This window comes from Dendropsophus ebraccatus, chromosome 3 (genome assembly GCF_027789765.1).
Source record: "Dendropsophus ebraccatus isolate aDenEbr1 chromosome 3, aDenEbr1.pat, whole genome shotgun sequence".
NCBI lineage: Eukaryota > Metazoa > Chordata > Amphibia > Anura > Hylidae > Dendropsophus > Dendropsophus ebraccatus.
The window spans coordinates 201,778,038-201,805,749 of record NC_091456.1 but is presented as its reverse complement, the minus strand read 5'-3'; the positions used below and the strand labels follow the sequence as shown (position 1 = coordinate 201,805,749).

Genomic DNA, 27,712 nt, shown 5'->3' with positions numbered 1-27,712 from the left:
CTGTATATACTCCTCCCCTTCCCCTCACCTGTCTCCTGTATATACTCCTCCCCCTCCCCTCACCTGTCTCCTGTATATACACCTCCCCCTCCCCTCACCTGTCTCCTGTATATACACCTCCCCCCCCTTTCTCCAGTATATACACCTCCCCCCCCCTATCTCCTGTATATACAACTCCTCCTCACCTCACCTGTCTCCGGTATATACACCTCCTCCTTCCCCTCACCTGTCTCCTGTATATACTCCTCCCCCTCCCCTCACCTGTCTCCTGTATATACACCTCCTCCTTCCCCTCACCTGTCTCCTGTATATACTCCTTCCCCTCCCCTCACCTGTATATACTCCTCCCCCTCCCCTCACCTGTTTCCTGTATATACTCCTTCTCCTCACCTGTCCCCTATATATACTCCTCCCCCTCCCCTCACCTGTCTCCTGTATATACTCCTCCTCCTCCCCTCACCTGTATATACACCTCCTCCTCCCCCTCACCTGTCCCCTATATATACACCCCCCCCCCCATCTCCTGTATATACTCCTCCCCCTCCCGTCACCTGTCTCCTGTATATACACCTCCCCCTCCCCTCCCCTCCCCTGTATATACTCCTCCCCCTCCCCTCCCCCTCCCCTGTATATACTCCTCCCCTCCCCTGTATATACTCCTCCCCTTCCCCTCACCTGTCTCCTGTATATACTCCTCCCCCTCCCCTCACCTGTCTCCTGTATATACACCTCCTCCTCACCTCACCTGTATACACCTCCTCCTCACCTGTATATACACCTCCCCCTCCCCCCCATCTCCTGTATATACACCTCCTCCTCCCCCTCACCTGTCCCCTATATATACACCTCCCCCCCTATCTCCTGTATATACTCCTCCCCCTCCCGTCACCTGTCTCCTGTATATACTCCTCCTCCCCCTCACCTGTCTCCTGTATATACTCCTCCCCCTCCCCTCACCTGTCCCCTATATATACACCTCCCTCCCCTATCTCCTGTATATACTCCTTCCCCTCCCCTCACCTGTCTCCTGTATATACACCTCCCCCCTATTATCTCCTGTATATACACCTCCCCCTCCCCCTCACCTGTCTCCTGTATATACACCCCCCCCTATCTCCTGTATATACACCTCCCCCCTATTATCTCCTGTATATACACCTCCTCCTCCCCCTCACCTGTCCCCTATATATATCCCTCCCCCCCCCTATCTCCTGTATATACACCTCCTCCTCCCCCCCCTATCTCCTGTATATACACCTCCTCCTCCCCTCACCTGTCTCCTGTATATACACCTCCTCCCCCACTATCTCCTGTATATACCCCTCCTCCTCCCCTCACCTGTCTCCTGTATATACACCTCCTCCTCCCCTCACCTATCTCCTGTATATACTCCTCCTCCTCCCCTCACCTGTCTCCTGTATATACACTTCCCCCTCACCTGTCTCCTGTATATACACCCCCCCCTATCTCCTGTATATACTCCTCCCCTTTCCCTCACCTGTCTCCTGTATATACACCCCCCCCTATCTCCTGTATATACACCTCCCCCCTATTATCTCCTGTATATACACCTCCTCCTCCCCCTCACCTGTCCCCTATATATATCCCTCCCCCCCCCCTATCTCCTGTATATACACCTCCTCCTCCCCCCCCTATCTCCTGTATATACACCTCCTCCTCCCCTCACCTGTCTCCTGTATATACTCCTCCCCGTCCCCTTACCTGTCTCCTGTATATACTCCTCCCCTTCCCCTCACCTGTCTCCTGTATATACTCCTCCCCCTCCCCTCACCTGTCTCCTGTATATACTTCTTCCCCTCCCCTCACCTGTATATACTCCTCCCCCTCCCCTCACCTGTCTCCTCTATATATACTCCCCCTCCCGTCACCTGTCTCCTGTATATACTCCTTCCCCTCACCTGTCTCCTGTATATACTCCTCCCCCTCCCCTCACCTGTCTCCTGTATATACTCCTCCTCCTCCCCTCACCTGTATATACTCCCCCTCACCTGTCCCCTATATATACACCCCCCCTATCTCCTGTATATACTCCTCCCCCTCCCGTCACCTGTCTCATGTATATACACCTCCCCCCCATCTCCTGTATATACACCTCCCCCCCCTCCTATCTCCTGTATATACACCTCCTCCTCCCCCTCACCTGTCTCCTGTATATACACCTCCCCCCCTCCTATCTCCTGTATATACACCTCCCCCCCATCTCCTGTATATACACCTCCCCCCCCCTCCTATCTCCTGTATATACACCTCCTCCTCCCCCTCACCTGTCTCCTGTATATACACCTCCCCCCAATATCTCCTGTATATACACCTCCTCCTCCCCCCAACCTGTCTCCTGTATATACTCCTCCTCCTCCCCCTCCCCTATCTCCTGTATATACTCCTCCTCCTCCCCCTCCCCTATCTCCTGTATATACTCCTCCTCCTCCCCCTCCCCTATCTCCTGTATATACTCCTCCCCGTCCCCTTACCTGTCTCCTGTATATACTCCTCCCCCTCCCCTCACCTGTCTCCTGTATATACTCCTCCTCCTCCCTTCGGGTAAAAACCCACACACCGTATACACAGCAGATACGCAACAAATACGCAGCAAATACGCAGCAGATTTGTTGGTACAGATTTGATGCTGTGTTCAGTTATTTAGATATAATCTGCTGCGTTTTTGCTGCGCATTTGCTGCGTGTTTGCTGCGTATTTGCTGCGTGTTTGCTGCGTATTTGCTGCTTATACGGTGTGTGGGTTTATACCCTTCACCTGTATATACACCTCCTCCTCACCTCACCTGTCTCCGGTATATACTCCTCCTCCTCCCCTCACCTGTATATACTCCTCCCCCTCCCCTCACCTGTCTCCTCTATATATACTCCCCCTCCCGTCACCTGTATATACTCCTTCCCCTCACCTGTCTCCTGTATATACACCTCCCCCTCCCCTCACCTGTATATACTCCTCCCCCTCCTATCTCCTGTATATACTCCTCCCCTTTCCCTCACCTGTCTCCTGTATATACACCTCCCCCCCATCTCCTGTATATACACCTCCCCCCCCTCCTATCTCCTGTATATACACCTCCTCCTCCCCTTCACCTGTCCCCTATATATACACCTTCCCTCCCCCTATCTCCTGTATATACTCCTCCCCCTCCCGTCACCTGTCTCCGGTATATACACCTCCCCCTCCCGTCACCTGTATATACACCTCCTCCTCCCCTTCACCTGTCCCCTATATATACACCTTCCCTCCCCCTATCTCCTGTATATACTCCTCCCCCTCCCCTCACCTGTCTCCTGTATATACTCCTCCCCCTCCCGTCACCTGTCTCCTGTATATACACCTCCCCCCCTATCTCCTGTATATACACCTCCTCCTCCCCCTCACCTGTCTCCCGTATATACACCCCCCCCTATCTCCTGTATATACACCTCCTCCTCCCCCTCACCTGTCCCCTATATATACACCTCCCCCCCCCCTATCTCCTGTATATACACCTCCCCCCTATCTCCTGTATATACACCTCCTCCTCCCCTCACCTGTCTCCTGTATATACTCCTCCCCTCACCTGTCTCCGGTATATACACCTCCCCCTCCCCTCACCGGTCTCCTGTATATACACCTCCTCCCTCCCCCCTATCTCCTGTATATACTCCTCCCCCTCCCGTCACCTGTCTCCTGTATATACTCCTTCCCCTCACCTGTATATACTCCCCCCCCTCCCCTCACCTGTCTCCTGTATATACTCCTTCCCCTCACCTCACCTGTATATACTCCTCCTCCTCCCCTCACCTGTCTCCTGTATATACTCCGTCCCCTCCCCTCACCTGTATATACTCCTCCCCCTCCCCTCACCTGTCTCCTCTATATATACTCCCCCTCCCGTCACCTGTATATACTCCTTCCCCTCACCTGTCTCCTGTATATACTCCTCCTCCTCCCCTCTCCTGTATATACACCTCCTCCCCCTCCCCTCACCTGTCTCCTGTATATACACCTCTTCCTCCCCCTCACCTGTATATACACCTCTTCCTCCCCCTCACCTGTCCCCTATATATACACCCCCCCTATCTCCTGTATATACTCCTCCCCCTCCCGTCACCTGTCTCCTGTATATACACCTCCCTCCCTTATCTCCTGTATATACACCTCCCCCCCCTCCTATCTCCTGTATATACACCTCCCCCCCTCCTATCTCCTGTATATACACCTCCCCCCCCTATCTCCTGTATATACACCTCCCCCCCCTCCTATCTCCTGTATATACACCTCCCCCCCTTATCTCCTGTATATACACCTCCCCCCCCCCTATCTCCTGTATATACACCTCCTCCCCCCCTATCTCCTGTATATACACCTCCCCCCCTCCTATCTCCTGTATATACACCTCCCCCCCATCTCCTGTATATACACCTCCCCCCCCTCCTATCTCCTGTATATACACCTCCTCCTCCCCTCACCTGTCTCCTGTATATACACCTCCTCCCCCACTATCTCCTGTATATACTCCTCCTCCTCCCTTCACCTGTATATACACCTCCTCCTCACCTCACCTGTCTCCGGTATATACTCCTCCCCCTCCCCTCACCTGTCTCCTCTATATATACTCCCCCTCCCGTCACCTGTATATACTCCTTCCCCTCACCTGTCTCCTGTATATACACCTCCCCCTCCCCTCACCTGTATATACTCCTCCCCCTCCCCTCCCCAGTATATACTCCTCCCATTTCCCTCACCTGTCCCCTATATATACACCTCCTCACCTCACCTGTCTCCGGTATATACACCTCCTCCTCCCCTTCACCTGTCCCCTATATATACACCTCCCCCCCCTATCTCCTGTATATACTACTCCCCCTCCCGCCACCTGTCTCCTGTATATACACCTCCTCCTCCCCTTCACCTGTCCCCTATATATACACCTCCCCCCCCTATCTCCTGTATATACTACTCCCCCTCCCCTCACCTGTCTCCTGTATATACACCTCCTCCTCCCCTTCACCTGTCCCCTATATATACACCTCCCCCCCCTATCTCCTGTATATACTCCTCCCGCTCCCGTCACCTGTCTCCTGTATATACACCTCCCCCCTCCTATGTCCTGTATATACACCTCCTCCTCCCCCTCACCTGTCCTCTATATATACACCTCCCCCCCCTATCTCCTGTATATACTCCTCCCGCACCCGTCACCTGTCTCCTGTATATACTCCTCCTCCTCCCCTCACCTGTATATACACCTCCTCCTCAACTCACCTGTCTCCGGTATATACTCCTCCTCCTCCCCTCACCTGTATATACTCCTCCCCTTCCCCTCACCTGTCTCCTGTATATACTCCTCCCCCTCCCCTCACCTGTCTCCTGTATATACTCCTCCTCCTCCCCTCACCTGTATATACTCCTCCCCCTCTCCTCACCTGTATATACACCTCCTCTCCCCCCCCCATCTCCTGTATATACTCCTCCCCCTCCCCTCACCTGTCTCCTGTATATACTCCTCCTCCTCCCCTCACTTGTATATACACCTCCTCCTCACCTCACCTGTCTCCGGTATATACACCTCCCCCCTCCTATCTCCTGTATATACTCCTCCTCCTCACGTCACCTGTCTCCTGTATATACACCTCCCCCCCTATCTCCTGTATATACACCTCCTCCTCCCCCTCACCTGTCTCCTGTATATACACCTCCCCCCCTTGTCTCCTGTATATACACCTCCTCCTCCCCCTCACCTGTCTCCTGTATATACACCTCCCCCCCCTATCTCCTGTATATACACCTCCTCCTCCCCCTCACCTGTCTCTTGTATATACACCTCCCCCCCCTGTCTCCTGTATATACACCTCCTCCTCCCCTCACCTGTCTCCTGTATATACACCTCCCCCTCCCGTCACCTGTCTCCTGTATATACACCTCCCCCCCCTATCTCCTGTATATACACCTCCTCCTCCCCCTCACCTGTCTCTTGTATATACACCTCCCCCCCCTGTCTCCTGTATATACACCTCCCCCTCCCGTCACCTGTATATACTCCTCCCCCTCCCCTCACCTGTCTCCTGTATATACACCTCCCCCCCCCTGTCTCCTGTATATACACCTCCCCCCCCCCTGTCTCATGTATATACTCCTCCTCCTCCCCCTCACCTGTCACCTATATATACTCCTCCCCCTCCCGTCAACTGTCTCCTCTATATACTCCTCCTCCTCCCCTCACCTGTATATACACCTCCCCCCCCCCCCCCGTCTCCTGTATATACTCCTCCTCACCTCAACTGTCTCCGGTATATACTCCTCCACCTCCCGTCACCTGTATATACACCTCCCCCCCTCACCTGTCTCCTGTATATACTCCTCCCCTCCCCTGTATATACTCCTCCCCTTCCCCTCACCTGTCTCCTGTATATACACCTCCTCCCCTCACCTGTCTCCTGTATATACACCTCCCCCCCCCCTATCTCCTGTAAATACACCTCCTCCCCCCCTATCTCCTGTATATACACCTCCTCCTCCCCTCACCTGTCTCCTGTATATACACCTCCCCCCCCTATCTCCTGTATATACACCTCCTCCTCCCCTCACCTGTCTCCTGTATATACACCTCCTCCTCCCCTCACCTGTCTCCGGTATATACACCTCCTCCTCCCCTCACCTGTCTCCGGTATATACACCTCCCCCTCCCGTCACCTGTATATACTCCTCCCCCTCCCCTCACCTGTCTCCTGTATATACACCTCCTCCTCCCCCTCACCTGTCCCCTATATATACTCCTCCCCCTCCCGTCAACTGTCTCCTGTATATACTCCTCCTCCTCCCCTCACCTGTATATACACCCCCCCCCCCCCCGTCACCTGTATATACACCTCCTCACCTCACCTGTCTCCGGTATATACACCTTCTCCTCCCCCTCAACTGTCCCCTATATATACACTTCCCCCTCCCCTCACCTGTCTCCTGTATATACTCCTCCTCCTCCACTCACCTGTCTCCTGTATATACACCTCCCCCCCCCTATCTCCTGTATATACACCTCCTCCCCCCCTATCTCCTGTATATACACCTCCTCCTCCCCTCACCTGTCTCCTGTATATACACCTCCCCCCCCTATCTCCTGTATATACACCTCCCCCCCCCCTATCTCCTGTATATACACCTCCTCCCCCCCTATCTCCTGTATATACACCTCCTCCTCCCCTCACCTGTCTCCGGTATATACACCTCCTCCTCCCCTCACCTGTCTCCGGTATATACACCTCCTCCTCCCCTCACCTGTCTCCGGTATATACACCTCCCCCCCCCTATCTCCTGTATATACTCCTCCCCCTCCCCTCACCTGTCTCCTGTATATACACCTCCTCCTCCCCCTCACCTGTCCCCTATATATACTCCTCCCCCTCCCGTCAACTGTCTCCTGTATATACTCCTCCTCCTCCCCTCACCTGTATATACACCTCCCCCCCCCCCCCCGTCTCCTGTATATACTCCTCCTCACCTCAACTGTCTCCGGTATATACACCTCCTCACCTCACCTGTCTCCGGTATATACACCTCCCCCTCCCGTCACCTGTATATACTCCTCCCCCTCCCCTCACCTGTCTCCTGTATATACACCTCCTCCCCCCTCCTATCTCCTGTATATACACCTCCTCACCTCACCTGTCCCCTATATATACACCTCCCCCCTCCTATCTCCTGTATATACACCTCCTCCTCCCCTCACCTGTCTCCTGTATATACACCTCCCCCCCCCTATCTCCTGTATATACACCTCCTCCTCCCCTCACCTGTCTCCTGTATATACACCTCCCCCTCCTATCTCCTGTATATACACCTCCCCCTCAACTGTCTCCTCTATATATACTCCTTCTCCCCTCACCTGTCTCCTGTATATACTCCTTCCCCTCACCTGTCTCCTGTATATACACCTCCCCCTCCCCTCACCTGTATATACTCCTCCTCTCCCTCACCTATCTCCTGTTATATACACCTCCCCCCCCCTCCTATCTCCTGTATATACACCTCCTCCCCCCCTATCTCCTGTATATACACCTCCTCCTCCCCTCACCTGTCTCCTGTATATACACCTCCTCCTCCCCTCACCTGTCTCCGGTATATACACCTCCCCCTCCCGTCACCTGTATATACTCCTCCCCTCACCTGTCTCCTGTATATACATCTCCCCCCCCTCCTATCTCCTGTATATACACCTCCTCCTCCCCTCACCTGTCTCCTGTATATATACTCATTCTCCCCTCACCTGTCTCCTGTATATACTCCTTCCCCTCACCTGTCTCCTGTATATACACCTCCCCCTCCCCTCACCTGTATATACTCCTCCTCCTCCTCACCTGTCTCCTCTATATATATGTCAAGTATGGGGTCAGGGGATGACCCTCATAAGAGAAACATTTAAATCTACAATGTATACTAACACGTGATTCTCATTACAATATATAATTCTTAACAAACTGCTTCAGACATATATATATATACACTAGTAGCTTGTAACTGCTTCTGCAAGGCAAAGCCTTCACATGGAAGATTAATGGTTCCTGTCCTGGACAAAGAATGGTATGCTGGTGGTTTGCAGAGGAAGATAGAGGAAGTCACGTCCAGAAGATATGTGAAGATAGAAAACGTTACTACCACAAGAGTCTAAAGGCCTAAGCTACGCAGTAGAAAATGCATAAATTAATAGAGATTTGGTGTAATCCAATTAGATCAAAGAGGAATGTAATAATGTTATATTGTAACCACCCCTATATTCTACCCTATAAATGTATGGATCAAGGAAGTAATAAAGAGGAGTGTATCTGGAACTTGGACCAAACTGGTTGTTGGTGTGATTTCCTTACGGCCGACACTTCCCTATTTTACAATTGAGACATAGACAGTCAGTTGAAGCGTGGCAGAATAATTACCCTAATTACCCCATACCTCCCTGCCACGACACTGGCGCCCGAACAATAGGCCGGCACCTGCAGGGGGGGCCTACCCCGTGGGACCGACACCCGGCTGTCTGCTAGACGATCCCGGACCGACTGAACGAGCCTGATCAACTCCACCACAACGGTAAGTCTGCTGATTTTATAAATCTGTAGCTTACCTGTTGTGTCAGGCGGTCCTGTGTGAGTCTGTGGGTAACCTGTTCGATCCCCGTGGTGACCTTAGCGACGAGGTGTTCCTCCCGCTGTGCCGTCCAGAGAACCCGTAAATGTACGTGTATCATTGTGTACGTACAGCTTGTCGTAACCAACTAACTGTCTATGGGTATCTTACTGGGGCTCTGAGACACGTGGTGGTTTAACTTGTCAGAACTGGTGTCGATATAGAGATAATTTTGAGGTTTGGCAGAGAACCTGTGACAGAATTTGAGGTTTGGCAGAGAACCTGTTACAATTTTGAGGTTTGGCAGAGAACCTGATACAATTTGGGGTTTGAAAGAGAATCTGTTAGATATTTTGGGGTTTGTGAGAGAACCTGTCCGTTTCAAGTCAATGAATTAGCCTTGGCTGTGGTGCTGGGCAAGACCAGTTCTGATTTTGAGCGGCCGTATGTTAATATTTGTCAGTTAAAGTTTAATGCAAGTGAAACTTCTACTTCCTTTTTTCCCCCTGTTTCTTTCTGAGCGCTGACACTGTGGCTGCATGTAACATAAAGAACGTATGATAGGAGTAGTAGTTTAGTAGTAGTCTAGCAGCTGCGGTTAGCTGTTCTGTTCTTTCCAGACACTTCCTCAAGTTTGACTTTCACTTCCCTATTTTCCGCTGAAGTCAAACAGACAGGAAACACTTGTTTCTGTAGCTTGTTGTACATTTATATTCCCCTCCAGGGGGCCTCCAATGACCATATCGTGAAGGATTAGTTTTTGTCAGATATTTTAAATAAGTGTTTCACTTGCTGGGTTTACGGTCGCGTGCTTGATTTGCACGAACTAGGTATTAGTGTAGAGTAGGAACACCCGTGATCTCTGAGTCCTAAAAAAACTCGCAACGCGATGGAAAGCTTGCGATCCTTGTTTGCATCGAAGCCTCCCGATAATACCTATGAAAGCCCAGTCGAGCTGGTAACCAAAAGAGAAGGAAAGAAACATGTGGCTAATATGAAAAAACTAATGGATGTCTGTCAGATGCCTAAAAAGGGGAGGCTGCAGGCTACGCTGTGGGACAAGGCCCTTAGGGAGAACAGAGGGACCTTGGAGGATAATGACTTGCTTTTGTCTGCCCAGGCATGGCATCGCACCGCATGTTCAATTGCAAAAGATAATTATGTAGAGGTGGAATATGTCAATGCAAAAGAGGAAGTGACTGCATATATGTACTATAGGGGGGGTGACACATCCCATGATGGCGACGGTGGACCACGATGCTGGGAGTGTCCACATTGCCATCAGCAGAATCCACCCTCTGCTGAATATTGCAGTAGTTGTGGGAGGGGACGCCCAAATCCAGCCCCTGAATGTAGAACCGCCCAGTCTGCCCCACCTAGTGACACTGCTGTACGTGCGGACGGCCATATTGGGACTCCCAGCTCCTCCCCATCCACCCAAGGGGAACAGCCTACTTCCGGCAGCCATATTGCTATACCCAAACCCACCCTTCCGGACAGCAGCGCTCTTAATCTATATCCCTTATTGACTGCCTCTGGAGCATACTATGTACCCACCCCAGGTGCCGCTCCCATTATGATCTTATCTCCACAGCAAGCATCGAACACCCCATTCAGTCCACAGTCTCATGAGTTTGGTGAACTACTTGCAACTGCATGTCAGCAATTCAATTTACCCACCCTTCCTATACCTAAGACCCCTATCAAACTTAAGCAGGAACCTCCATACCCGAGTGATGGAGAAGGGGGAATCTGCCCCCGGGACAGTTGAACGTGGGTCACTTAGAACTAGACAACTGCCTTCCCCAGGTTTTGGTTTCGAGGATGAACGAGTATCAGTTGACTCATATCATCCGATAACCCCACGCCACACTACCACTAGAAGGTCTGAGGGACATAATAGAGTGACGTTTAACCCAATACCTTTTACTCCGGTATTTACTACCAAGATATGGGATCTCTCGACCACCTTGGTCATAGGCGTAGGTGATGTGGTACATCAGGATACAGAGGCTTTAGTGAATCCAGCTAACGCTGCCCTTAAGCACAATGGAGGCGTGGCTAGACAGATAGTGAAGCACGGTGGTAAGGAGATACAGTTAGACTGTGATGACATCCTGGCATACCGACAGGGTGCTCACCTACCAGTGACAGCAGTAGTGGCAACTCCAGGTTACAACCTGAAATGTAGGGTCATTCTACATGCAGCAGGCCCCATATACAGAGATTATGTTCATGAAGAAGCTGCCCGCTTACTGAGACAGACAGTACACAATGTACTCCAGAATGTCAAAGTTAAAGAATTAACCTCACTCTCATTGCCACTTATCTGTGCTGGACTATTTGGGTTTCCAGAGAAGCCTTGTTGTGAGACAATATTATCTGCAATGCGAGACTTTGGCCCCATCCACACAGTACGGCTTATCAAGATCGTAGTTCAAGACTCATACATAGCTGACTTACTTGCAGAAACTTGGCAGTACATGTGTACAGATTATTCTCTCTCCACTACGCAGGAAAACTCAACCGAGATGATACCCCTATCGAGACATAATCCATTTAGTAATGACCTCCTTCCAGGTGTGGAACCGCCACCTCCTCCTCCTCCACCATTGATTTCATTTGACTCCTTACCGCTTCCACCACCACCACCACCAATTGCCAATACACCACCACCAACACCATTTTCCCCAGTTCAACATGTTTTGACTAATCAAGAGAAGCCTAAGTATGTTCCTTTCAACCCTGCTGAAACCAATAATCTACTGAGCCAGTTGCCTGATCCTGAGAAACAACCAATGCCTTTTTACCGTAGGCTCAATGAAGTGCAGAAAACCTACTCCGCTAACTGGCAGGATCTAGCTAATATTACTGGTATCAAGGCAGGAGACTCCTTTTGGCCTATTATCAGGTCAGCATTATTGGAGGATGGGACGGTAGATACCCTCAGCTATCCCTCGGGTGAAGAGTTTTGCCGAAGACTTCAGAAATGGGCCAAAGATAGACTGGCTGACTCCTCTGTCAGTGTGGCCGACACATCTCAGGAACCCACTGAGACGGTGGAAAAGTACTATGCTAGAATGTTGGCACTCTTCCAAGACCAGGGATTTGATATGAAGATAAAACACCAGCGCACCCTTTTTGTGGAATCTTTTGTCAAAGGCCTTCTTGACCCCATTAAGAGAAAATTGGTGGAAACTCGCCCTGAATATATAGAACTACCCCACAGCCAAGTCTTGCTCATTTCGAAAGCTATTGAGAAGCAACAGATTAATCATGCGCCTCAAAGACTGACTGATAATAATGTGGCTGTTTTCCAACAAACACAAAACCCTCGTGCTAACAATGCCTCAAGAGTGGATGAGATTATGTATAATCAGCCAGCTCAACTCTATCCAGGAAGTCCTTTCCCTGGCAGACACCAACAGATGCCCAACAACAACAATAGGCCCCAAAAGCCTAAACCTGCTTGCTATTTTTGTGGCAAACTAGGCCATATTAGGAAGCAATGCCGTCTCTTTTTAGGACAGAATCTTCAAACCCAGCAAGGTTACCCACCAACCCGAGGATTCTCCAATTTGAGCATGGGACCACAGAATATGACCCCGCATGACCGCCAACAAAGATATAATCGACCCTCAAGCCAGGGTCGTCAACCACAGAGATCTCAACAGCACGACCAACTTGATCAGCAATCATTTCCTCCTCCTCCTCAGGACTGGTTTTACCCTGATGCATAGGAACTTGGCAAGCCTGTGTCTACTGTTTTCACTAACCTGGCGGACAAAGACCTTTCTTATCAATCTGGCCCTGTTTTAACAGTAAAACTTCCAGTAAATGGTCATGAAATCCCTTTTCTAGTGGACACGGGTGCAGCCAGATCAGTCTTAAGAACCTCGGATATCCCACCAGGTGTCACCCTCTCTCCTGACTATATCTCATGTGTCGGAGTTGACGGACAACCTACCAAGACTCGCCTTACCTATCCAGTGCCTGTTGGACACCAGAGTATACTGTCAAGACTTCTTGTTTCTCCTTCATGCCCAACCAACTTACTGGGAGCTGACCTCTTACAGAAGATGGGAGCAACTATCCGATTTGATTCATCTGGAATGTATCTAGACCTCGAAAATACTCCTACCACTGAAGAAATATGTGCTCTACAAGCCATACACACATTCCTAGTGCTTCCTTGTCACAAAAATATCCCTCCAAGAGTGCTACCCCTAATCCCGGATGGATTATGGGCTACAGGCCCTGATGATATTGGCCTACTTCCTGTCACCCCAGTACGTATCTTCCTCAAAGAAGGTGCATTACCACCCCACCTACCTCAATACCCCTTGAAAGCTGGTCAAGAACAGGCTCTGGAAGGACAGATTTCCGCCTTCCTGAGGAACGGCGTGCTTATCCCGTGCATGTCACCTGCCAATACACCCTTATTTCCTGTCAAGAAGAGGACTGCACAAGGTGAACCTGAAAAATACCGTTTGGTTCAAGATCTCAGAGCTGTAAATGCTGCTACTGTCCTGGAAAGCCCAGTGGTTCCGAACCCCAACACTCTCCTCTCCCAAATACCTCCTTTTGCTGCTTGTTTCACAGTAATCGATCTTGCAAACGCTTTCTTCAGCGTTCCTCTGGAGGAATCTTCAAGATACCTTTTCGCATTCAGTTATCGCGGGGAACACCTGGACAAGAATGCCCCAGGGAGCACAGAACTCTCCAAACCAATTCACTCAAGCACTGCAGACATGCTTACAACCATGGATCTTGGCACACCCGGATGTGGTTCTCCTTCAGTATGTTGATGACCTGCTCTTGTGTGCCCCAAACGCCTTTGTTTGTGAAGATCATTCTATCAGCTTACTTCAGCACCTGGCCTCCATTAACTGCAAGGTGTCACAGTCAAAACTGCAGTGGTGCAGTGAAAAAGTTGTTTTCCTAGGACATTGTATCTCAAGTGGAACCAAACACCTTACGGAAGACCGCAAGAAGGCAGTGGCAGAGATCAAGCCACCCCAGACTCTAACCCAACTGCAAGCATTTCTTGGAATGATTACCTACTGCCGCCAATGGATTCCCAACGCTTCAGCTTTGATGCAACCACTTTATGACTCCTTTGCTGACATCAAGGACTCACATGGTCTTCCCATAGAGGCTATGAACTGTTTCTATGAACTTAAGAATCTTATTTTACAAACCCCTTCCTTGGGGATACCAGATTATACTCAACCATTCTTCCTTTTCATCTCTGAGAACAATGGTCATGCTTCAGGAGTATTGGCCCAGAAACATGGTGGAAGAACACGGCCGCTTGGATATTACTCTTGCAGATTGGACCCAGTGGCTAGAGCGGCTCCCACCTGCCTCAGGGCAGTTCTTGCAGCACAAGCACTTCTGGACAAAACGGCTGATCTCATCTTAGGACATCCTGTTACTATCTTGGCACCACATAATTTACAAGCCATTCTGAAATTGTCCCAACAACCTCATTTGTCTATGCAGCGCAGGACACGCCTGCAAAGTTCTCTCCTCTTGCCTGAAAACGTCACACTGCAAAGATGTACAATTCTGAACCCTGCAACTCTGCTTCCTCTCTCAAGGGGGGAATGTGATCCTATTGAAGGCAATAGTGCTGCATCTCACAGGGATGAAGACTACCCTACAGAGGAAGATTACTATCCAGAACATGATTGTGTCCAGCAGATGGAAGATGAGACTTCACGTCTATCAAATGTTTCTACTTCACCACTGGACAATCCTGACTATATTCTCTTCACGGATGGCTCAAGGTACGCGGATGAAAGAGGACAGTTCCATACAGGATTTGCTGTGGTCACCTTATCAGAAACTGTGATGGCAAACTCCCTTCCTTCCCACATGTCGGCCCAGGAAGCTGAACTTAGGGCCCTGACCGAAGCCTGCAAGCTAGTGGAAGGGAAGACTGCCAATATCTACACAGACTCAGCCTACGCGCATGGAATAGCGCATGACTTTGGCCTGAAAATGGGCCTTGCGAGGTTTCCAGACAGCTAGTGGAACGCCCATCAAGAACCACAGAGCCGTGAAGACTTTGATGGAAGCTCTCCATCTACCGGCTCAAGTAGCCATCCTGAAGGTTAAAGCCCATGGAAGAACAGAGACAGAAGAAGCCAAGGGCAACTACAGAGCAGATCTAGCAGCAAAGGCCGCAGCACTTCTCCCAGAAGTTCGAGAGGAAGCAGAAGTTGCTATACACGTGCTAACAAGGGCAGGGAGGAAAAAAGAACATGAAGCTGGAGAAGAAGAAGATATACCCAATCCAGGAATTACCCTGTTGAAGCAATTCCAGTCCCAGATAGGTCCAGAAGAAAAGAAGGAGTGGGAAAAACAAGGAGCTAAGATGCAAGAAGATGGATTCTGGAGAAAGGACAAGAGACTCTGCCTACCAAGAGCATTGTTCCCAGCAGTGGTGCAGTGGGCCCATGGAGTCACCCACAGAGGGAAGAACCAGATGATTTCCACCATCACTAAGTTTTACCTGGCACCTGGAATCTCTATCACAGCAGCTACCTACGCTAAGAGTTGTGACATCTGCAAGACTTGCAATCCAGGGGGGACAGTGCATACTCCCAAGAAACACTTGGCTAAACCGCTATATCCTTTCCAGAGGATCCAGATTGACCACATGGAACTACCAAAGAGTGGAAGATACAAGTATGTCCTAGTGGTGGTGGACATGTTCTCAGGATGGACGGAGGCCTACCCAGTTGTTAACATGACAGCCAAACTTACTGTGAAAAGACTTTTGACCGACCTAGTCTGTAGGTTTGGAGTTCCAGAAGTTATTGAAAGCGACCAAGGCCCAGCCTTTATTGCAGATGTGACTAGGGAGATCTGGAAGATGGTAGGGGCAGACTTAGGCTTACATACCCCCTATCACCCTCAAAGTAGTGGGAAGGTAGAAAGAATGAATGCCACACTGAAAAATAAAATTCTGAAAGCAAGCAGAGAGTTATCCCTCCCATGGCCTGAGATCCTACCTATTGCCCTCTACTCTGTCAGGAACACCCCTAGGCAGCCCACCGGTCTAACCCCGTATGAAATTCTATTTGGGGGTCCTGCTAGGCTTGGGGCATATTACCCACAACAGTTGAAGGCGGGGAATGATAATCTTGTGAAGTATGTTGTAAACCTGTGCAATGAATTGAAAGTAACACATGCTGCAGTTTTCTCCTCTATTCCAGATCCAGAATCTGACCAGAGCACTCACTCCCTCCAACCAGGTGACTTTGTGGTTGTGAAAAAGCACGTCAGAGACGCTCTGGAACCTAGATTTGAAGGCCCATACCAAGTGCTTTTGGTGTCTCCAACTTCTGTGAAACTTGAAGGGAAAACCACCTGGATACACGCCTCTCACTGCAAGAAGGTGTCACCCACCAGTCCATCACCATGAAAGACGTCTTTATCCTTTTTATAATGTGTTCTGCCTGGGTGGGTTGGGGGACAACAGAGGTAGCCATTACACAAGATGAGGAGTTCATTACTCTCTGGTATAATTCATCCAACACCCATATAGCAACTTTTAAGGTCAATTTTAATCTACCCAGGGGAATGACATGCGATGAGGGGACTGTGTGGTATATGTGTGTTACTGATGATAACTATTGGGGTCCACATTGCGACTCCTGGGGGGCAGTGGGATGGAACACTGGAGACACTGATTGGGGATATAGACCAGAGGCTATACTACAGAGGAAAGACAAGAATGGGAAACCCTTACTCGATAGACTGACCTTACTCAAACCACTGTGTGTTAAGAAGAAGAAGGTGAAACTAGTTATAACCGTAGAAAACCCCAGTGCTAATGATGCAGGAACATATGTTATAGGTGGATATGGGGGAATGGCATCTGGTTATAAGGCAGGGATCAAGCTGAAGGACATGTTTGATTCTCCAGAGTGGAGAACAGAGGAGAAACAAGCAACAGATATAATACATTTGGCCAAATCCCACATGCAAATGTATAATGAGATGGTAGCTATCTCAGACCCCACGGTAGAAGATGTATATGCAGTTGAGACGGGATACAGTGATACCAACTATTGGTTAGAATGGATGAAATACACTGCAGCACAATACAACCAATCAAACTGTTATGTATGCTCTAGTGCCCGCCCACACCTTGGGTCAGTTCCCCTACACCTAGACCCAGCTTCAGAACGGTGTTTCCTCAGCCTGTTCACCAACAGTACTACTAACAACCCGATTTGTGAGACTTGGAAAGTAAAATATCCCATAATCACACAAGCACCCACCCGAAGTCAGGGAATCACAATATACCCTGGTAACTACACATGCTTCGTGAGCGAAGGGGAGGGTAGAAACCTGGGTAAGTTTGAACCAGGCTATTGTGGAAGTTACAGTAACGCAACCAGAGACCAACTCTTGAACCAGGTCCAATCAGTAGCTGATGTGTTCTGGATTTGTGGGGATATGAAAATAAGGCCAAAACTTGAAGGTAATTGGACAGGGGAATGTGCACTAGCCAAGGCCCTAATGCCACTTCATGTAATACCCCTTGAAGATGGTAAGATGGAAGAGGTTCCCTCTCATTTTAGAATTGCAAGGTCCCTTGACTCTTCCATCAGACACAAGAGAACTATTGATCTGACCCCAAAGGGAAGCTTTGACCCACACGTATACATAGATGCCATAGGAGTCCCAAGGGGGGTGCCAGATGAGTTCAAAGCTAGGGACCAGGTGAAAGCAGGATTTGAATCAATCTTTCCTCAGATAACCATAAACAAGAATGTGGATTGGATAAACTATATTTATTACAATCAACAGAGATTTGTCAATTACACTCGGGATGCCCTACATGGATTGGTAGACCAACTAGGCCCCACATCTATTATGACTTTCCAGAACAGAATGGCCCTAGATATGGTATTGGCAGAGAATGGTGGAGTATGTAAAATGATCAAGGATGTTTGTTGCACCTATATACCTGACAATACTGGTCCAAACGGTAAGGTAACCCTAGCCATTAAAAAACTAGACAACATATCTGAAGAGCTAAAGAGGAATGCTGGTATAACAGACCCATGGGACCAGTACTTCTCTTGGATGAACGGATGGCAGAAGTGGCTAGCACAGGTGGGCACGGTGCTAGGAGTAGTTTTACTGGCCTCATTAATCATGGTTCTCCCAATGAGAGTTATTACTGAGCAACCCAGGGCCTGACAGGTTCCCTTTGAATCACTTATATGATAAAGAATAACCTAGACTTACAAATTAATTAGGGATAGATAAGGGAAGGGTAGACTCTCATGGTGACTAAGTCCCAGTGGAAGGAGGTGGTGTTTGTTAGGAACACAAACTCCAGTAGCTGGGTGAAATACCCCTACTCCCCATCCCTCACCATGAGACAGCTACAAAGGCTCAAGACTACTAGTTTTTAGGGAAAACAAGGGAAAGGTTATTCTAATGGGTGATTAAGTGATTTCAATGTTTCTAGGGGGGACTGTCAAGTATGGGGTCAGGGGATGACCCTCATAAGAGAAACATTTAAATCTACAATGTATACTAACACGTGATTCTCATTACAATATATAATTCTTAACAAACTGCTTCAGACATATATATATATACACTAGTAGCTTGTAACTGCTTCTGCAAGGCAAAGCCTTCACATGGAAGATTAATGGTTCCTGTCCTGGACAAAGAATGGTATGCTGGTGGTTTGCAGAGGAAGACAGAGGAAGTCACGTCCAGAAGATATGTGAAGATAGAAAACGTTACTACCACAAGAGTCTAAAGGCCTAAGCTACGCAGTAGAAAATGCATAAATTAATAGAGATTTGGTGTAATCCAATTAGATCAAAGAGGAATGTAATAATGTTATATTGTAACCACCCCTATATTCTACCCTATAAATGTATGGATCAAGGAAGTAATAAAGAGGAGTGTATCTGGAACTTGGACCAAACTGGTTGTTGGTGTGATTTCCTTACGGCCGACACTTCCCTATTTTACAATTGAGACATAGACAGTCAGTTGAAGCGTGGCAGAATAATTACCCTAATTACCCCATACCTCCCTGCCACGACATATACTCCTCCTCCCCTCACCTGTCTCCTGTATATACACCCCCTCCTATCTCCTGTATATACACCTCCCCCCCATCTCCTGTATATACACCTCCCCCTCCTATCTCCTGTATATACACCTCCTCCTCTCCCTCCTGTCTCCTGTATATACACCTCCCCCCCTATCTCCTGTATATACACCTCCTCCTCTCCCTCACCTGTCTCCTGTATATACACCTCCCCCTCCCGTCACCTGTCTCCTGTATATACTCCTCCCCCTCCCGTCACCTGTCTCCTGTATATACACCTCCCCCTCCCCTCACCTGTCTCCCGTATATACACCTCCCCCTCCCCTCACCTGTCTCCTGTATATACACCTCCCCCTCCCCTCACCTGTCTCCTGTATATACACCTCCTCCTCCCCTCACCTGTCTCCTGTATATACACCTCCTCACCTGTCTCCTCTATATATACACCTCCCCCCCTCACCTGTCTCCTGTATATACACCTCCCCCCCTCACCTGTCTTCTGTATATACACCTCCTCCTCACCTCACCTGTCTCCTGTATATACACCTCCTCCCCCTCACCTGTCTTCTGTATATACACCTCCTCCCGTCACCTGTCTCCTGTATATACACCTCCCCCCCCCCTCCTATCTCCTGTATATACACCTCCTCCTCACCTCACCTGTCTCCTGTATATACACCTCCTCCTCCCCTCACCTGTCTCCGGTATATACTCCTCCTCCTCCCCTCCCCTGTATATACACCTCCCCCCCTCACCTGTCTCCTGTATATACTCCTCCCCTCCCCTGTATATACTCCTCCCCTTCCCATCACCTGTCTCCTGTATATACTCCTCCCCCTCCCCTCACCTGTCTCCGGTATATACTCCTCCCCCTCCACTCACCTGTCTCCGGTATATACTCCTCCTCCTTCTCCCCTCACCTGTATATACACCTCCTCCCCCTCCCCTCACCTATCTCCTGTATATACTCCTCCCCCTCCCCTCACCTGTATATACTCCTCCTCCTCCCCTCACCTGTATATACTCCTCCTCCTCCCCTCACCTGTATATACACCTCCTCCTCCCCTCACCTGTATATACACCTCCTCCTCCCCTCACCTGTATATACACCTCCTCCTCCCCTCACCTGTATATACACCTCCTCCTCCCCTCACCTATCTCCTGTATATACACCTCCTCCTCACCTCACCTGTATATACTCCTCCTCCTCCCCTCACCTGTATATACACCTCCTCCTCCCCTCACCTGTCTCCTGTATATACACCTCCTCCTCACCTCACCTGTCTCCTGTATATACACCTCCCCCCATCTCCTGTATATACACCTCCTCCCCCTCACCTATCTCCTGTATATACACCTCCTCCTCACCTATCTCCTGTATATACACCTCCTCCTCACCCCACTATCTCCTGTATATACACCTCCTCCCCCTCACCTGTCTCCTGTATATACACCTCCCCCTCCCCCCCCCCCCCCATCTCCTGTATATACACCTCCCCCTCCCGTCACCTGTCCCCTATATATACACCTCCCCCTCCCGTCACCTGTCTCCTGTATATACTCCTCCCGTCACCTGTCTCCTGTATATACACCTCCCCCTCCCCCCCATCTCCTGTATATACACCTCCCCCTCCCGTCACCTGTCCCCTATATATACACCTCCCCCTCCCGTCACCTGTCTCCTGTATATACTCCTCCCGTCACCTGTCTCCTGTATATACACCTCCTCCCCCCCTATCTCCTGTATATACACCTCCTTCTCCCCTCACCTGTCTCCTGTATATACACCTCCCCCCCTCCTATCTCCTGTATATACACCTCCCCCCCTCCTATCTCCTGTATATACACCTCCCCTCACCTGTATATACTCCTCCTCCTCCCCTCACCTGTATATACACCTCCTCCCCCCTCACCTGTATATACACCTCCTCCTCCCCTCACCTGTATATACACCTCCCCCTCCCCTCACCTGTATATACACCTCCCCCTCCCCTCACCTGTATATACACCTCCCCCTCCCCTCACCTGTATATACACCTCCCCCTCCTATCTCCTGTATATACTCCTCCCCCTCCCCTCACCTATCTCCTGTATATACTCCTCCCCCTCCCCTCACCTGTATATACTCCTCCTCCTCCCCTCACCTGTATATACTCCTCCTCCTACCCTCACCTGTATATACTCCTCCTCCTCCCCTCACCTGTATATACACCTCCTCCTCCCCTCACCTGTCTCCTGTATATACACTTCCTCCTCCCCTCACCTGTCTCCGGTATATACTCCTCCCCTCACCTGTATATACACCTCCTCCTCCCCTCACCTATCTCCTGTATATACACCTCCTCCTCACCTCACCTGTATATACTCCTCCTCCTCCCCTCACCTGTATATACTCCTCCCCCTCCCCTCACCTGTCTCCTGTATATACACCTCCTCCTCACCTCACCTGTCTCCTGTATATACACCTCCCCCTCCCGTCACCTGTCTCCTGTATATACACCTCCCCCCCTCACCTGTCTTCTGTATATACACCTCCTCCTCCCCTCACCTGTCTCCTGTATATACACTTCCTCCTCCCCTCACCTGTCTCCTGTATATACACCTCCTCCTCCCCTCACCTGTCTCCGGTATATACTCCTCCCCTCACCTGTATATACACCTCCTCCTCCCCTCACCTATCTCCTGTATATACACCTCCTCCTCGCCTCACCTGTATATACTCCTCCTCCTCCCCTGTATATACTCCTCCCCCTCCCCTCACCTGTCTCCTGTATATACACCTCCTCCTCACCTCACCTGTCTCCTGTATATACACCTCCTCCTCACCTCACCTGTCTCCTGTATATACACCTCCTCTTCACCTCACCTATCTCCTGTATATACATCTCCTCCCCCTTACCTGTCTCCTGTATATACACCTCCTCCTCCCCTCACCTGTCTCCTGTATATACACATCCTCCTCCCCTCACCTGTATATACTCCTCCCCCCCCCTATCTCCTGTATATACACCTCCTCCTCACCTCACCTATCTCCTGTATATACATCTCCTCCCCCTTACCTGTCTCCTGTATATACACCTCCTCCTCCCCTCACCTGTCTCCTGTATATACACATCCTCCTCCCCTCACCTGTATATACTCCTCCCCCCCCCACTATCTCCTGTATATACACCTCCTCCTCCCCCCCCCTATCTCCTGTATATACACCTCCTCCTCACCTCACCTATCTCCTGTATATACATCTCCTCCCCCTTACCTGTCTCCTGTATATACACCTCCTCCTCCCCTCACCTGTCTCCTGTATATACACATCCTCCTCCCCTCACCTGTATATACTCCTCCCCTCACCTATCTCCTGTATATACTCCTCCCCCTCCCCTCACCTGTCTCCTGTATATACACCTCCTCCTCCCCTCACCTGTATATACACCTCCTCCCCCCCCACTATCTCCTGTATATACTCCTCCCCCTCCCCTCACCTGTCTCCTGTATATACTCCTCCCCTCACCTGTATATACACCTCCTCCTCCCCTCACCTGTCTCCTGTATATACTCCTCCCCTCACCTGTATATACACCTCCCCCCCCCCCTCACCTGTATATACTCCCCCCCCCCCCCTCACCTGTCTCCGGTCCCCGGTATTACCTGTACAGGTGGACGGTCACCTCTTCCTGCTCATCGTTCTCCGCTTCTTGCAGCCGCTGGTACCGTACCTCCTGCCGCACAGCGCCCATCCCCGCTGCTCTTCCGGTAACTACGGCACCTGCTGAACCGGGTAACACCTAACCACGCCCGTCAGCTCAGGACACGCCCCCAGCAGTGATAGTGATCTCCCTGACAACGGCCGCGGTAACCTCGTCTACAGGAGACCGGAGAGCAGGGCCGTATCTAGTGGGGGCAATCCCCTCCCCCCGCCCGGCCGCCCCATCACCTGCACCGGCACCCCGCCTGGACTTCTGCTCTCCCGCTTGGCGGTGATGACGTCACATGTCCGCCGCCGCCGCCGAGGAGAGAAGTCCCGGCGCCGCGGGGCTGCAGTGGTGAGCTTCCGGGCCGGTGTGTGTCAGGCTGCCAGACGGGGAGGGGGAGGGCTATACTATGGGGGAAGGGCTATACTATGGGGGGGGCTACATGGGGGAGGGCTATACTATGGGGGGCTACATGGGGGAGGGCTATACTATGGGGGGCTACATGGGGGAGGGCTATACTATGGGGGGCTACATGGGGGAGGGCTATACTATGGGGGGCTACATGGGGGAGGGCTATACTATGGGGGGCTACATGGGAGAAGGGTTATACTATGGGGGGCTACATGGGGGAAGGGCTATACTATGGGGGGCTACATGGGAGAAGGGCTATACTATGGGGGGCTACATGGGGGAAGGGCTATACTATGGGGGGCTACATGGGGGAGGGCTATACTATGGGGGGCTACATGGGAGAAGGGCTATACTATGGGGGGCTACATGGGGGAAGGGCTATACTATGGGGGGCTACATGGGGGAAGGGTTATACTATGGGGGGCTACATGGGAGAAGGGCTATACTATGGGGGGCTACATGGGGGAAGGGTTATACTATGGGGGGCTACATGGGGGAAGGGCTATACTATGGGGGGGCTACATGGGGGAAGGGTTATACTATGGGGGGCTACATGGGGGAAGGGCTATACTATGGGGGGCTACATGGGGGAAGGGCTATACTATGGGGGGGCTACATGGGGGAGGGCTATACTATGGGGGGCTACATGGGGGAGGGCTATACTATGGGGGGCTACATGGGAGAAGGGCTATACTATGGGGGGCTACATGGGGGAAGGGCTATACTATGGGGGGCTACATGGGGGAAGGGTTATACTATGGGGGGCTACATGGGGGAAGGGCTATACTATGGGGGGCTACATGGGGGAAGGGTTATACTATGGGGGGCTACATGGGGAAGGGCTATACTATGGGGGGGCTACATGGGGGAAGGGCTATACTATGGGGGGCTACATGGGGGGAGGGCTATACTATGGGGGGCTACATGGGGGAAGGGTTATACTATGGGGGGCTACATGGGGGAAGGGCTATACTATGGGGGGCTACATGGGGGAGGGCTATACTATGGGGGGCTACATGGGAGAAGGGCTATACTATGGGGTCTACATGGGGAGGGCTATACTATGGGGGGCTACATGGGGGAAGGGCTATACTATGGGGGGCTACATGGGGAAGGGCTATACTATGGGGGGCTACATGGGGGAAGGGCTATACTATGGGGGGGCTACATGGGGGAAGGGTTATACTATGGGGGGCTACATGGGGGAAGGGCTATACTATGGGGGGTTACATGGGGGGAGGGCTATACTATGGGGGGCTACATGGGGGAAGGGCTATACTATGGGGGGCTACATGGGGGAAGGGCTATACTATGGGGGGCTACATGGGGGAAGGGCTATACTATGGGGGGCTACATGGGGGAAGGGTTATACTATGGGGGGCTACATGGGGGAAGGGCTATACTATGGGGGGCTACATGGGGGAAGGGTTATACTATGGGGGGCTACATGGGGGAAGGGCTATACTATGGGGGGGCTACATGGGGGAAGGGCTATACTATGGGGGGCTACATGGGGGGAGGGCTATACTATGGGGGGCTACATGGGGGAAGGGTTATACTATGGGGGCTACATGGGGGAAGGGCTATACTATGGGGGGCTACATGGGGGAAGGGCTATACTATGGGGGGGCTACATGGGGGAGGGCTATACTATGGGGGGCTACATGGGGGAGGGCTATACTATGGGGGGCTACATGGGGGAAGGGTTATACTATGGGGGGCTACATGGGGGAAGGGCTATACTATGGGGGGCTACATGGGGGAGGGCTATACTATGGGGGGCTACATGGGGGAGGGCTATACTATGGGGGGCTACATGGGAGAAGGGCTATACTATGGGGGGGCTACATGGGGGAAGGGCTATACTATGGGGGGCTACATGGGGGAAGGGTTATACTATGGGGGGCTACATGGGGGAAGGGCTATACTATGGGGGGCTACATGGGGGAGGGCTATACTATGGGGGGCTACATGGGGGAGGGCTATACTATGGGGGGCTACATGGGGGAGGGCTATACTATGGGGGGCTACATGGGGGAGGGCTATACTATGGGGGGCTACATGGGAGAAGGGCTATACTATGGGGGGGCTACATGGGGGAGGGCTATACTATGGGGTCTACATGGGGGAGGGCTATACTATGGGGGGGCTACATGGGGGGAGGGCTATACTATGGGGGGCTACATGGGAGAAGGGCTATACTATGGGGGGCTACATGGGAGAAGGGCTATACTATGGGGGGGCTACATGGGGAGGGCTATACTATGGGGGGCTACATGGGAGAAGGGCTATACTATGGGGGGGCTACATGGGAGAAGGGCTATACTATGGGGGGCTACATGGGAGAAGGGTTATACTGTAGGGGGGCTACATGGGGGAAGGGCTATACTGTGGGGGGGCTACATGGGGGAAGGGCTATACTATGGGGGGCTACATGGGGGAAGGGTTATACTATGGGGGGGCTACATGGGGGAAGGGCTATACTATGGGGGGGCTACATGGGGTAAGGGCTATACTATGGGGGGCTACATGGGGAGGGCTATACTATGGGGGGGGCTACATGGGGGAGGGCTATACTATGGGGGGCTACATGGGAGAAGGGTTATACTATGGGGGGGCTACATGGGGGAAGGGCTATACTATGAGGGGGCTACATGGGGGAAGGGTTATACTATGGGGGGGCTACATTGGGGAGGGCTATACTATGGGGGGGCTACATGGGGGAGGGCTATACTATGGGGGGGCTACATGGGGGAAGGGCTATACTATGGGGGGGCTACATGGGAGAAGGGTTATACTGTGGGGGGCTACATGGGGGAAGGTCTATACTATGGGGGGGGGCTACATGGGAGAAGGGTTATACTGTAGGGGGGCTACATGGGGGAAGGGCTATACTGTGGGGGGGCTACATGGGGGACGGGCTGTACTATGGGGGGGCTACACGGGGAGGGCTATATTATGGGGGGGCTCACAGGGGATATCTATACTATGGGGTCTACACGGGGGCGGCCTATACTATGGGGGGAGCACAGGGGGATTATTAATATGGGAGTGGAGCACGGGGGATTATTACTATGGGGGGAGGAGGAGGATTATTACTATGGAGGGAGAACAGGGGGGATTATTACTATGGGGGGAGCACAGGGGGCATTATTACTATGAGGGGAGCACAGGGGGATTATTAATATGGGGGGAGCACGGGGGATTATTACTATGGGGGGAGGAGGAGGATTATTACTATGGGGGGAGAACAGGGGGATTATTACTATGGGGGAGCACAGGGGGGATTATTACTATGGGGGAGCACAGGGGGGATTATTACTATGGGGGGAGCACAGGGGGATTATTACTATGGGGGGAGCACAGGGGGATTATTACTATGGGGACAGAGCACAGGGGGATTATTACTATGGGGACAGGGGAGACAGAGGGGGATTATCACTATGGGGATAAAGCACGGGGATTATTACTATGGGGACAGAGCACAGGGGGATTATTACTATGGGGGGAGCACAGGGGAATTATTACTATGGGGACAGAGCACAGGGGGATTATTACTATGGGCGGAGCACAGGGGGATTATTACTATGGGGACAGAGCACAGGGGGGATTATTACTATGGGGGGAGCACAGTGGGATTATTACTATGGGGACAGAGCACAGGGGGATTATTACTATGGGGGGAGCACGGGGGAATTATTACTATGGGGACAGAGCACAGGGGGGATTATTACTATGGGGGGAGCATAGGGGGGATTATTACTATGGGGACAGAGCACAGAGGGATTATTACTATGGGGGGAGCACAGGGGGATTATTACTATGGGGACAGAGCACAGGGGGATTATTACTATGGGGACAGAGCACAGGGGGATTATTACTATGGGGACAGAGCACAGGGGGGATTATTACTATGGGGGGAGCACAGGGGGATTATTACTATGGGGGGAGCACAGGGGGATTATTACTATGGGGACAGAGCACAGGGGGATTATTACTATGGGGGAGCACAGGGGGATTATTACTATGGGGACAGAGCACAGGGGGATTATTACTATGGGGGGAAGCACAGGGGAATTATTACTATGGGGGGAAGCACAGGGGGATTATTACTATGGGGGGAGCACAGGAGGATTATTACTATATGGGGGCACAGCAGGGGATCCTATACACGGGGCAACCCACATACCTACTGACTTCACTGCACATGACACAAAAAAGTGGAAGTTGTACTAAAAGTGCGGAGCCTAAAATGTTTGTCTGGCAGGTTCAGAAGAGATGACTTGTAGCTGGAAGAAATCATCATGACGGTCTAGGCCAGATGGAGAGGAAAAGGAAAGTGATGCCTTGTGAGTCACTGAATTACTTTTTTTTTTTTGGGGGGGGGGGGGGGGGG

General features: G+C 51.2%; 1 protein-coding gene across 1 annotated transcript in view; it reads right to left on the bottom strand.

Moving 5' to 3' along the window:
• The window catches only part of GGT6 (gamma-glutamyltransferase 6), a 41,564-nt gene extending 18,324 nt beyond the window's left edge, over window positions 1-23,240 (bottom strand). Inside the window, exon 1 of the mRNA XM_069964891.1 lies at window positions 22,862-23,240. Within this exon, the coding sequence (XP_069820992.1) occupies window positions 22,862-22,950 (89 nt within the window). The 5' untranslated portion in view covers window positions 22,951-23,240. The remainder of the gene's footprint in view (window positions 1-22,861) is intronic.
• Between the last annotated feature and the right edge of the window lie 4,472 nt (window positions 23,241-27,712).